General features: G+C 35.5%; 2 protein-coding genes across 7 annotated transcripts in view; one reads left to right on the top strand and one right to left on the bottom strand.

Annotated features, from left to right (window-relative positions):
- LOC149651679 (carcinine transporter-like) overlaps window positions 1–6,095 on the bottom strand; it is a 36,267-nt gene extending 30,172 nt beyond the window's left edge. For 3 of the 6 annotated variants that reach the window (XR_016371300.1, XR_016371302.1, XM_089848695.1), the window contains exon 1: window positions 5,068–6,095. Coding sequence is in view for 2 of the 6 variants with exons in the window: in XM_089848695.1 (XP_089704821.1) it covers window positions 5,068–5,472 (405 nt within the window). In the remaining 4 variants the exon portion in view is untranslated. The remainder of the gene's footprint in view (window positions 1–5,067) is intronic. The other 3 variants (XR_016371298.1, XR_016371299.1, XM_089848694.1) reach the window with 1 other exon arrangement.
- The window catches only part of Nhe1 (Na[+]/H[+] hydrogen exchanger 1), a 115,251-nt gene that overhangs the window by 41,994 nt on the left and 60,945 nt on the right, over window positions 1–12,312 (top strand). The window lies entirely within an intron of this gene.

Below are 12,312 nucleotides of genomic sequence, written 5' to 3'. Positions count from 1 at the left end.
CTAACGGGATTTACCTAAGCATATGCGCTCCGTAGAAATTTGGTTTATAAAACACGTATGTATCAAACGGTTCTCCCATAGAATTTTAGGTACTGAACCTTTTGAAATTCAATTTGGTGTAGTTTTATACAAACTTAGGCAAACTTTCTGCGCAAAAAAAAGGGTTTAAAATTGATAGATTTCAAAGTAACTAGACTATAGCTTGATAAATTAAATAGCAGGTTTATAAAGAAATAAATTGCTTTGTTAAATTTATTAAATAAAACTTACGCATATTTTAACCTTAAAATCTCCTGGAGGACGAGAATTTTGTTAATAAAAAGGCAGGGGCGTAATTTTACACAATTTCAGAGTAACTGAGTCAAACTAGATGCTCCAGAAACTACAGTTAAGTTTTGGTTCCCTCGGGTTAAAGGTTAATACGTAATTACTAATGTCGTTAGGTTTAATTTGATTAAAATCTAATATAATCCTCCCGCAAGAAGGCGGGCCGACTTAACTATTCCGAAACTCCCTCAAAATTCGCAATTAAACTCGCTAAATCGAACTTGCTACGCAACGGATCAAATTAAGGTTCGAAATTGGTACTAATTACCGCAAACACGGTTTTAGACTATAGTAAAGTTTCGATTGAATGATTTTCGCTAGGGAGAATACAAAGCCGGAAATAATTTCCCAAGAGGTCCTAAAAGGCGTGCATTGTTTCAAACCATTTGTTTACAGTACATCTATAGAAAGTTTAAAATTTTGAAAATACCCTTTCAAAAATGGGGCATAAACAATAGAGTTCGCCAAATTGTGAAACACACCATTAAATATTCAGAGAAGCTTTCTAAATATACATTTTAGCTTATAGTAGGCCAGATCCTCGTGGGACTCGGTATATTTTCCAAGTTCAGAGGAAAAGTCTATTTTTTTTTCTGTAAAAAGGAATCTTAGATATTTTGATGTAAAGTTCTTTTTTTTTCCAAACATGTGAAGTTATTTTAGTTTTCAACATAAATAGGCAAGGGAGTTTCACGATTTCAGTAGAATTTCACGTTTTCAACAGATTAAAATAAGAAAGAAATTGTATGAAAGTACGTAGGAAGTGCATAGGAGAGAAGTAGGCGGAACAGGAGGGGGGGTCTTCAACGTTGGGTTCAGTGCAATTGACAATACTAACCGGAGATGTAGGCGGGAAGGGGGGTTTTCAATGATGGGTTCAGTGCAATTGACCATACTAACCGGGTTTATGAGAACGTTCACTACCTGAACAGTTCCATTTATTGAAGTTTAATTTAAACTTTAATTTAAGGGACCTATTGTGTTTGGTTTTATGTTTTTAATTTTGAAATTTAAGAAATTTGTTCTTAAAAAAATTCAGAAGTATGACGTTGAAATAAATGTTTGGAAAACGTGTTGCCAACTTCCAGGGGTATAACCCGTAATGTATTTCCTACCAGCCCCTGTAAAGCTGAAACCCGCAATACATTAGTGTACCATATATTAAAAAAAACGTCAATTCGTTAATTATTTACGGATTTGGTAGTTTTTGGGCTTATTATGAAGCCAAAATTACACTAATCTTTCTAGTATTATAAAGAATTAAGTAGTTTAAAGTGACCGAATTTAGTTCTCTAAAATTAAAACTCGAAAGTGTCTTTTAATGACAAATTTTAACCACGCAAACTTTCTATTCCTATTGCTATATTTTCTATGGGAATATTTATTACAGCTTAAACTTGAAGATTGGGAGATATTTCCATAAAATTAATAAATTAAAAGATTCTAATTTCAAATAAATTAAAACGAGTAAGGTTTAAGAGAATATTAGAAAAAGAATAAATAAATTTGTCCAGGGATTGCATTGATAAATGCAATTTTTGAAGTTAAAGAGAAATACGGTCGACTTTAAAGAATCATTTTAAAGTAAAGGCTTGTCTATTCCATCTAACTCGACTTTAAGCTGCCTTAGATGATCTAACAACTTCATCCAATGCAAAATGTGTCCTACAAAATCTATTTTCTGAAAAGTCTGAAAAGATAAAGATATATCTAACGGGATTTACCTAAGCATATGCGCTCCGTAGAAATTTGGTTTATAAAACACGTATGTATCAAACGGTTCTCCCATAGAATTTTAGGTACTGAACCTTTTGAAATTCAATTTGGTGTAGTTTTATACAAACTTAGGCAAACTTTCTGCGCAAAAAAAAGGGTTTAAAATTGATAGATTTCAAAGTAACTAGACTATAGCTTGATAAATTAAATAGCAGGTTTATAAAGAAATAAATTGCTTTGTTAAATTTATTAAATAAAACTTACGCATATTTTAACCTTAAAATCTCCTGGAGGACGAGAATTTTGTTAATAAAAAGGCAGGGCGTTACGCGATTGGTCGGAGGTCCTTATTTCAAATTATCCATAAAATCTGAACGTAATATGAATTTTAAAATCATTCGGAGATATTTCCTGGATGTTTCACTGTGCATAATGGTCTTATAATTAGTAGAAGAATCGATAAAAATTACTCGATTTTCCTCTTCACCCTCCCTTTAAAGGCAACGTATTAGATACAAATCTTTTAGGCTAAAAGAAGATCACAATGTTATCCATGCAATAAGCTCGCCATCTTGACATACATTCCTTAGGTTACACAAGAGAAATGATTGATCATCACCACCATTGAAACAAAACATTCTGTAAGGAAACTTTCAATATTTTGATGGAATTTCTATACTCTTTCCCAATGTTATTTAAAAATTTAAAAAAGTATACATTCCTATCCTACCTTAAATAAAAATCCCATTCGTTTACTCTTTTTTTAAAATGAAAGTGGATCAAACGTCAGCAAAGTAAAAATAAATAAAATCAGCTTCTACCCCGACTTCTATCTTGAAGAAAGTTGGGTGCACTGCTGGTTTAAAACCAAGCAAGAAGATAATGCGTTTTTTCTATCGCTCCCAAAAAGGGATCAATTGGTTTTAAATGAAACAGAGAGCCAACAGAGAGAGAGAGAGAGAGAGAGAGAGAGAGACAGAGGGAGGGAGGGAGGGAGAGAGAGATAAAAAAAGGTAAAAAGGAAATCTTTCTTTATCCCTTCGGAACAAAGTGGTAACGTAGCGGACTCGAAAACAAATCGCAAATTGAAACGCTTGATCGAACCCTCATCTCTCTTTCTCGCTCTCTCTTTTAAGGGGCATTGCGTCTCTCACTAACCAATTTAAACATACAACACCACTCGGAATTTGCTCTACGGAGTAACGTACGTCACTGGTAAACTTTATTTAAAAGTTGAAATTAATTAAACTAGGCCCAATTCCAATTAATTAATTCAGAATAGAAACGTTTCAATATTTTCGACTCTGAAGCAGACGACGCATAATTTTGACCCATATTTCTCATTTAAAAATGATCTGGCATTAAGCCTCGGCGCATGCATTCAACAATGAACCCTCCCAAACCACGTGACATGTTTCCAGAACCACCCCTTCTACCCATTAAATGAATTAATGATAGACCCAATATACGATAATTAAAATCAACACAAAAACATTCAGGCAATGCGTAATCTAATTCTTGAGCAGCACTAAGCCTCGGTTGACCTTAGAAACAAGTTAACTAAGCCTTGGCTTGGCTATAGAGAATACTAGGGATGGAATGACATCATTTTACACTAGTCGAATAAAAGGGGAACATGTAGGGATTACAATGGGAATAAAAAGAAGCGCGTTGAGAAGTTCCATGATCCGGATCAATTATTGAAATACAGGCGAACTAGAAACTCGCGTATTTAAATTGGTTATCCATTTTAAACGGAAAAACCACGTATCTTAGAATGGTTTCGAGTTAAAGTTGCTTGGTATTTGAATCGATGTTAGCAGCCTGTATCCCTAAATGGGGTTTGCGATTGTATGTTCAAAGAGAAAAACAATACATCGCAATGACCATTAGCGTAGTGATATAGTCTAATATAGGATCGAGCTATCGGAAAAAGAAGGGCCCCTTTCTCCTATACCGTCTTTAATGATTTTTTAATCAAGGCAAAACCTTTTTCTAACCTTTATCTAGGACAGGAGTTTAAGGGGAAGGGATGGTTCTTTAATTTGTTTAAACTTTTAATGCTTGCCTACTTTGTCTACTGTTTACAAATGGACAGAGGGAAATTTGGAGATGAGGGAAAACGATTTAGGTAAATAACTAAGACTTCATGTCGAGTTTCTTAGAACTTTTAGTCAATTTATTTTGATTGGTTTGAATTTAAAAGGAATTCTCGAGTTTGTTAAATTGATATTATCCATTTGGAAAGTATATTTACAAGGAAAAAGAATGGGAAACTTTGCTACAATAAAAATAAAAAATTAAAGAATTCCAGAGGAATTTGAGTTGAAGCTAATGACCTTTTAAATTTAACAATTTATCTTTGAATATTTGATCCAATCTTAAACGATGAAATAATTCCTGGTGTTATTTACGCTATTAAGAGCTTACAGACTGAAAGAAAAAACCGCACACATTTTAAGAACAATGTAACGTCGTCGGGTTTAGCGCGGAATGGAGATCGTAATTAAGGATATTTTAAAAGCCATTAATTTAGTGGCGAAAAATTTGATTAATTAGATCGGGGAGATGGAAAGGTCTCGTTGGGATTAACTTTAAAGGTTGAAAGAAAAAAGTATAAGCTAAGTTTATATAAAGTAAGCGGAGATATTAATCATTAGCGAGTTTTGATCGCGTTGGTTGTAATTAAAAATTGTTTTAATTTAATTTAGTAGTATAAATTTGAGTGCGGTATTTAATTTATTGACATAATTAGATTGAGTATAAATAGAGCTTTAAAATGAGACTAAGCACATTAAAACCGGTTCGTAAATAACAAAGTTATTAAATTTTAAAAATTATTATTCTGTTTTTGGATATTTAAAAATTAAAAAAATAATTAAATAATTTTATATAATTTTTAAAAATCCCTAACTTCTTTATTTATCATCCGATTTTGATGTAATTTGTGATATTTTGAAGGAAATATTGTTTTCGATCTAATTCCGCGTAGAATTTTAACTAAATTAAATAAATGTTAATTACCTGCGTCACTACACTCTGATCCTCTCCCAACCAAGATCGGTTATACACCCATCCGTATTGACACTCGGTTGTCGGCCAAGAAGTATTTGGATCCTTGGAGGCCCATAATTCGTGGGGGCTTATATCGTACATATAACACTGACTAAAATTCAAAGGTTGACCCGGGGCTCTACTTTGACCTCCCGAATAAGGTGGTACGCTCAATTCCCTCCGTTTCGCGTCACTAACGTTCAGTTTTTCGGAGGCCGGCGAACGGCACCAATGTTCGGGTGTCAGGGACATAAACAGTTGACTGTACGCGTGACAACCAAATGGTAAATGCGCTGGTAAAAAGACGAACCAAAGTAAAAGTTGCTGGTAACGTCCGTAATCACCCACATCTTGGAGTATATCGTCGAAATCCATGTTTGTTCTTCTTAATTTATACTTTTGTTCGTAAGTCACCAAATAACAAATAATTTTTCAATCATTCTCAACAATTCTACACTCACTAAATCTACGAACAAATTTCGTATAAATCACTAAAACTAATTTTTAAAGTTATCGTAGCTATATATATTCATTATCTGATTTAAAATTAGTACTTCATCTTTGCTCATCAAATTAAAACCTTCATTTTACAGTTTTCATTTACATATAAGTAAAGATGAAACTTTTTCAACAACTTATTTTCAACTTTACGTGGGTATTATTTTCTTTTCCAAAAGTTTTTTGATTGCAGCCGGGTTCTAGGCTCTACTTTTAGAACGTCCTTTCTGCTTGATACGCCTATTGCGACTGCAGCGAACTTGATGCCTAGAGAAGAGCGAGGACCAACCTAGAACCCTGGAATCGTGGAACGTTTTAGCTAGGCCTAGTCGAGAGAAACTGACGATAGAGGGACTCTTCCCCTTTGTATACGAGACCTATCTCCAGAAGATCGTAAATTGAAGGATAATTAAACGTGTGTTGCACGAAACATTAAAATAAACCCACAAATGAAAGCTATAATTGACTTCAAAGGTCTGTCCGAAATTAACTGGGTGGGGGTGTTCTTTGGGTGATTTTGAGTCCTTAAAGTTCTATCTCCATTTTTCAGTCCTGCATGGCCACCGTTTTCAAGTTAAGTTTAGAGTGGTTTTTATCTAAGGAAGACCCTTTAAATTTGATTAAGAAACAGTGCTAATTAAATTTAAGGGATCATCCGTAAAACATTTCAATCATAGCTAGAAAACAGTGGCCCGGACGGCAAAAATGGAGATAGATGTTACATTTTTGATTAGAAAATCACCTAAAGAACATCCCCCATAAGTTCTCAAACTACTATATTTATTTGAAGAAGTGACTTATGTACAACCTTTCTACAGTGTTTCTAATGATATTGGGTGTTTCTTTTAACTTCAAATAATGAACATCTACCTAAAAGAAGAGCCTAGTTAAGCTCCACAATCTCTCCTGGATTAAAAACTAGGCCCTGGTTTATGGAATACACAGTACTTCCTCCTCTTTAATGTCTCTTCATATTTTTGGTTGAGACCCTAAAATCGAGGCTACAGCGTACACGAGTCCAGATAATTTTGTGTACAGTAAGAGGGGGGATAGGTAAAGTTTATTATTTAAAAAGCTATTTACACGAGCTAGGATTAATGGCACGTGTCTGCGTTTCTACCAGTTCTAGTTAGGCCTAGCACTAGCAAAAAAATAAAATAATAATAATAATAATAATAATAATAATAAAAATAATCCCACTGTGGTAATAAATATTTCCCAACACGGGTTGAACCTTTTTACGACGATTTATAATGGGAAAATAAAATGTGGTTCAGTAATTTTTAAGATGAAGTAAAAAAATAAATACATCTGTTTGTTTTGGGGTTTATTTCAACATTTAAAAAGACGTATTAACAGAGGAAGAATTTTTCATTTCCCAGGTGATGCAAGTCGATCAAAAAATAAATTTATTTATAAATTATACGATGTTTCCTTTAAAGGGGTAGTAACGCACAGTCCCCTATCCCTTCAAAGGGGTAGTAACGCACAGTTCCCTATCCCTTCAAAGGGGTAGTAACGCACAGTTCCCTATCCCTTCAAAGGGGTAGTAACGCACAGTTCCCTATCCCTTCAAAGGGGTAGTAACGCACAGTTCCCTATCCCTTCAAAGGGGTAGTAACGCACAGTTCCCTATCCCTTCAAAGGGGTAGTAACGCACAGTTCCCTATCCCTTCAAAGGGGTAGTAACGCACAGTTCCCTATCCCTTCAAAGGGGTAGTAACGCACAGTTCCCTATCCCTTCAAAGGGGTAGTAACGCACAGTCCCCTATCCCTTCAAAGGGGTAGTAACGCACAGTTCCCTATCCCTTCAAAGGGGTAGTAACGCACAGTCCCCTATCCCTTCAAAGGGGTAGTAACGCACAGTCCCCTATCCCTTCAAAGGGGTAGTAACGCACAGTCCCCTATCCCTTCAAAGGGGTAGTAACGCACAGTCCCCTATCCCTTCAAAGGGGTAGTAACGCACAGTCCCCTATATATCCCTTCAAAGGGGTAGTAACGCACAGTCCCCTATATATCCCTTCAAAGGGGTAGTAACGCACAGTCCCCTATATATCCCTTCAAAGGGGTAGTAACGCACAGTCCCCTATATATCCCTTCAAAGGGGTAGTAACGCACAGTCCCCTATATATCCCTTCAAAGGGGTAGTAACGCACAGTCCACTATATATCCCTTCAAAGGGGTAGTAACGCACAGTCCCCTATATATCCCTTCAAAGGGGTAGTAACGCACAGTCCCCTACATATCCCTTCAAAGGGGTAATGGAACAGTCCCCTATCCCTTCAAAGGGGTAGTAACGCACAGTCCCCTATCCATTTAAAGGCATTTTCATGGGTTAGAAAAGGTTAAAGAAAGAGATAATGTATCTCTCATAAAAAGGGAGCAGAAATGTAGGCCTAAGTCAAAAGCCATGTCATGGTATAATAATTAAACAGTAAGCTTCAGAATCTTGGATAAAAAGCTACCCAAAAAAAGAGATATATATATTTTATAAGCCCAGGTTTAATGTTAGAAAGCCAAACTCTTATGGAAAATGGTAGCCTATCCAAAGAGATCTAAATCCTTCATCCCATTATACCGTTTCTTCATCCAGGGAGCCATATCTTACCGTAGAAGGAAGGACTTTTAGCGTTATCCGAATGTCGTTCCCGACGCTTTACCTGCCTTTTAGAATCAATTTTAACCTTCATCACCTCTAGCTAAATGACGAGGATTGAGATAATCCTCGCCTACTTTAACTGGATTGTAACACATATACACAGATCTAGAAATGAATTCCTTCCTATTATTTTAAGACACGCCTCCCTGTTTCATCTTCTACTCTTATTTTTCTTTCTTTATTTCTCGAGAGAAAGTCTCTCATCTTCATCCTTCCAGCATCCGGATCATCTCTCGAGTTTTCCAAAAGAGTAAACCCAAAACCTTGATATAAAACGCTTTACCAAGTACCATCCCAACCGTTAGCTTGATACCAAGCCCTTTATAACCCCTCCCCCCCCCCATTTTTTTACTAGCTATAGTTTGACCTCTGAAGTCTAGGGGGTCAAACGAGTTTCACCCTTTTACTTGTCTAAGTTGTCTTCCAAATCAGTAAATCCCAATCGATTTGTGACTTCAGAAGTCTCTATCTCTGTCCCACTCTCTCTGTCTCTCTCTCGCTCATCTTTTAGATGTTGTTTTTGGTGGTTGATTTCGAATTCTGGGAAAATAGTCTGCTTCGAATTTATGCCAGTCTTTGATAATTTTGAAAAAATAAAGGATAGGATAGGGAGATCAAGTCTTCCACTCGAGATCTTTGGAGAGACGAACTGATGCTGGGACTTGCTTTCAATAAAATGTTCAAGAAAAGATAGTTAATACAGTTGGAAAGTTGATTATAAGTTTCTCTTAACTCATTTTTCCAAGTGAATTCCTTTTGTACCTTATAAAATGAATCGACATGGACGTAACTTTGAATTTATTAATTTTTCCTATGAATCTATAGTATAACAATCAACAACTATTTCTTTTCATTATGTTTCCTTAGACAAACAATTTATTTAGTGTACCTTAAATAGTGTAAAGAAAGGTACGAAGCATCAAGGACTATAAATCAAATTCCCAACAAAAATCTGGAGATCCCATTATCAGTAAGTGAAATGATACATAAATATTCACGTAATAATGAAGTAAATTCAGGAGCTATTCTTCACTGCACGGATTTTTCTTTAATGTTTGTTTTATGGTCGAGACTTAGGAGAAGAAAATCTTCTTTCTTTGAAGTTAACTTTTGGTTTGATATTTTCATTTTTATTTTTTATTTTTCGGTTTACCATTTTCATTTTATTTACTTTAAATCGGGATGGACGATGGGGTGGCGTGGGTGTTTTAGTTCTTTCATTGTTCGGTTCCATTTTCTTTTTCTTTTTTATTTCCTATTCGGTATTTTTGAGGAATAAATTTAAACCACTTCCGGTGGGAATAAACGACCGATTTATATGAAATGACACGAGAGAGAGAAAAGTTTTTGGTCTTATGTAGGTATGGTTTTGCGTGTTTTGGGAAAACTGCGCGGTTTGTACTTATAAATTAAAAGTGACGCTGAAACTATAAATGGTTGTAAATATAAATATAAATTTAATTTTAATGATTAATGATTGATTGTTGTTGGAGTTTCTAAAGAAAAAAGCTGAGTTAGTCTTTTTTAAAAGTGGAAAAACAGAGTATGTAAAAAATCGAGCTAAAAGTCTTAGAGAATTATTTTAAAGAAAATTATTGAGATAAATTTATTTAGTATTATCAAGAAGTGATATCTAGTTTATTAGGGAGAAGGTATAAATTCGCCACATTTCCAGCTTTATCTCCAGTCCAAACGTAGGTCCGGAGTTAATCCCCGCCTCTAAATTGCAACCAGCATCTCATTGGTTCTTGAAACCTCAAGTCAGCGCGACGCGAATAACGAAAATTACGTATTTTCCGATTGAGGAGAGGCGTAATAGCCCGGCCTCCTTTTACATACCCCCCCTTGTATTTTGAAAGGAGAACTGGGACTATGGTGCGCGAAGACTTAGGTATCTTCTACCTTCTCCCTAGTAAACTAGATATCACTTCTTGGTATTATCTTCGGTTTAGGATGGGGGCGGAGTAATCTTTTCTTAAAAAAACAAAGTAGCCTATGTCCTTCCCCAGGGTTCAAGCCACCTTCATGGCAAATTTAATTAAAATCCGTTCAGCGTTTAATTTTTTTTTAAATGGTTGTAACTTTTATATTAAATATGGACAAATTTTGATGTAACTGATCACTAATCCCATTTTGTAGCCCAGTATGTCCTCTATCCAAATCGAACGCCATGCAGTAACGCCTGGAAATATATCAATTATCTAATACGCGGTGGGGGGGTTCAATTCAATTCAATTCATAAGTCGCGGTAAAGAGAAGTCAATAATGCATTAAAACACTTTCTATATATCGATTTATGGCATTAAGGGTTCCTTCTCCCGCCGCAGCTATTATGGGAGTAGAATTAATATTTTTGACATTTCATTTTACACTCTAACGCCATAAATCTCATCCTAACAAAAGGGTTAAAATCGGAATCTATTGAATATAGTATAGACCTCAATCGGAAGAAATTCCTAAGGAGCTAGACTACAATGTGTGTGTGAGAGAGAGAGAGAGAGAGAGAGAGAGAGAGAGAGGGAGAGAGAGAGAGAGAAGTCGTTTTTCAAAAACCTTAGACGACCATGCGGAGAAAGGAGGGGGTAATTTCATCCACTTAGTGTTTTTGAAGAAAAAGGCAACTAGGATCACCTACCTTCCATCTTTCTTACACTGAAAATGATTAATTGAAAATCACCGGAAACTCAGAGACCATATACAGTCTAGGAATGCGTGAGAATTGCTAAGAATATGGTGAGGCCTATTATTATAAGAAAAAAAAAACGAAATACGGAGAAATGTTTTGGGGGCTCATTAACCTTTGAGGAATGGTATGTCCAGGGACATGATAAGGGCATGTTAAGGCCCTAGCAATTCTAACACAGGCCTATCATATCCCAGAATCGTCCTCAATTCCATGGTGGGATTATTTCCTTCTTTTTTTTTGCCAGAGGACTCAAACGAATCGCTTCTATAGTGGAACGATAAATCACTGGGAATTTTATCGAGGGGGGATTTATTAAGAGGAAACGTTTGCTATTATATCGCGACCAAGGCTTAACTGTATCCTAATATAATCAAAAGTAAATCAAGTTGAAGTAATAGATCATCCCCATAATTTTTTAAAATCCACCTTATTTCCTTTCACCGGAAGTTAGGCTTATTTCGGGACTCATAGAGAGAGAAGTAACGGGAAGAAATTAGTCTCTCGTCTGCTACAGTACATATTTTTGGCCTTTGTAGCAGACGATAGACGAATTTCTTCCCGCTACTGGCTACTCCCCTTCACGAATCCCGAGATAAGCCTAACTTGGATTGAGTTTAGATGATTAACTTCAGTCTTTAGGAGTATTTAAAATAGACGTTTCACGATTTAATTTTTAAATTTATGAAATACTTAAGCCTAATTTGAATTTGAAAATTGAAGAGCGAGCACGGACGTAATTATTCACGTGCCAAACTTGACAGGATTTCACGCCTACAACTTTTGCACGCTCCAATATCTTTTTTATCTAATACCCTACTTAAAGGTTACCTAAGAATTTAAATTTCAATCACGCATAAATCTGTTTAATTTAATCTAAAATTCTCTATGGGAGTTCCAACTTCAAAGTAAATCTACCGGCACTGATTTACTGATAAAATATAAACTGAACGCGATGTTACAGTTACATTTAAAGTGAAGCCTACTGAAAAATCTCAGCGTGGAAAAAAATAAACCTAGGCCTATAGATAAGTATTTGGGAAAATGGTGATAGGATCAAGATGTCGTCGACTCTGAAGTTTTTTTTCATAAAGAATATGCAAAAATGTTACGTAGGTGTGTACCAAAATTGGAAACTGCGAATAAGGAATAAGGCCCAAGTTCTTGAAGGAGATTCTAAGGTAAATATGAAAATTTACCCCAAGGAGAGGAAAACTCTCCAAATATTTAAGCGAAATTCTGAAAACTCTTCATAGTTGTCCCTTAAGGGGTATGCCAGCACTGCAACGCGTTTTAAAGAGAGAGTGACGAGTAAATCTAAGTTAATACAACGTTATTTGCACGGTAGTAAACTAAATTCAGAATATAGTCGCTT

The sequence above is a fragment of the Phalangium opilio genome, unplaced genomic scaffold (genome assembly GCF_054372755.1).
Source record: "Phalangium opilio isolate 3A_F unplaced genomic scaffold, DU_Popi_V2 ptg000082l_1, whole genome shotgun sequence".
Classification (NCBI taxonomy): Eukaryota; Metazoa; Arthropoda; class Arachnida; order Opiliones; family Phalangiidae; genus Phalangium; species Phalangium opilio.
The sequence above is the reverse complement of the archived record's forward strand: the minus strand, read 5'-3'. Positions and strand labels throughout refer to the sequence as shown.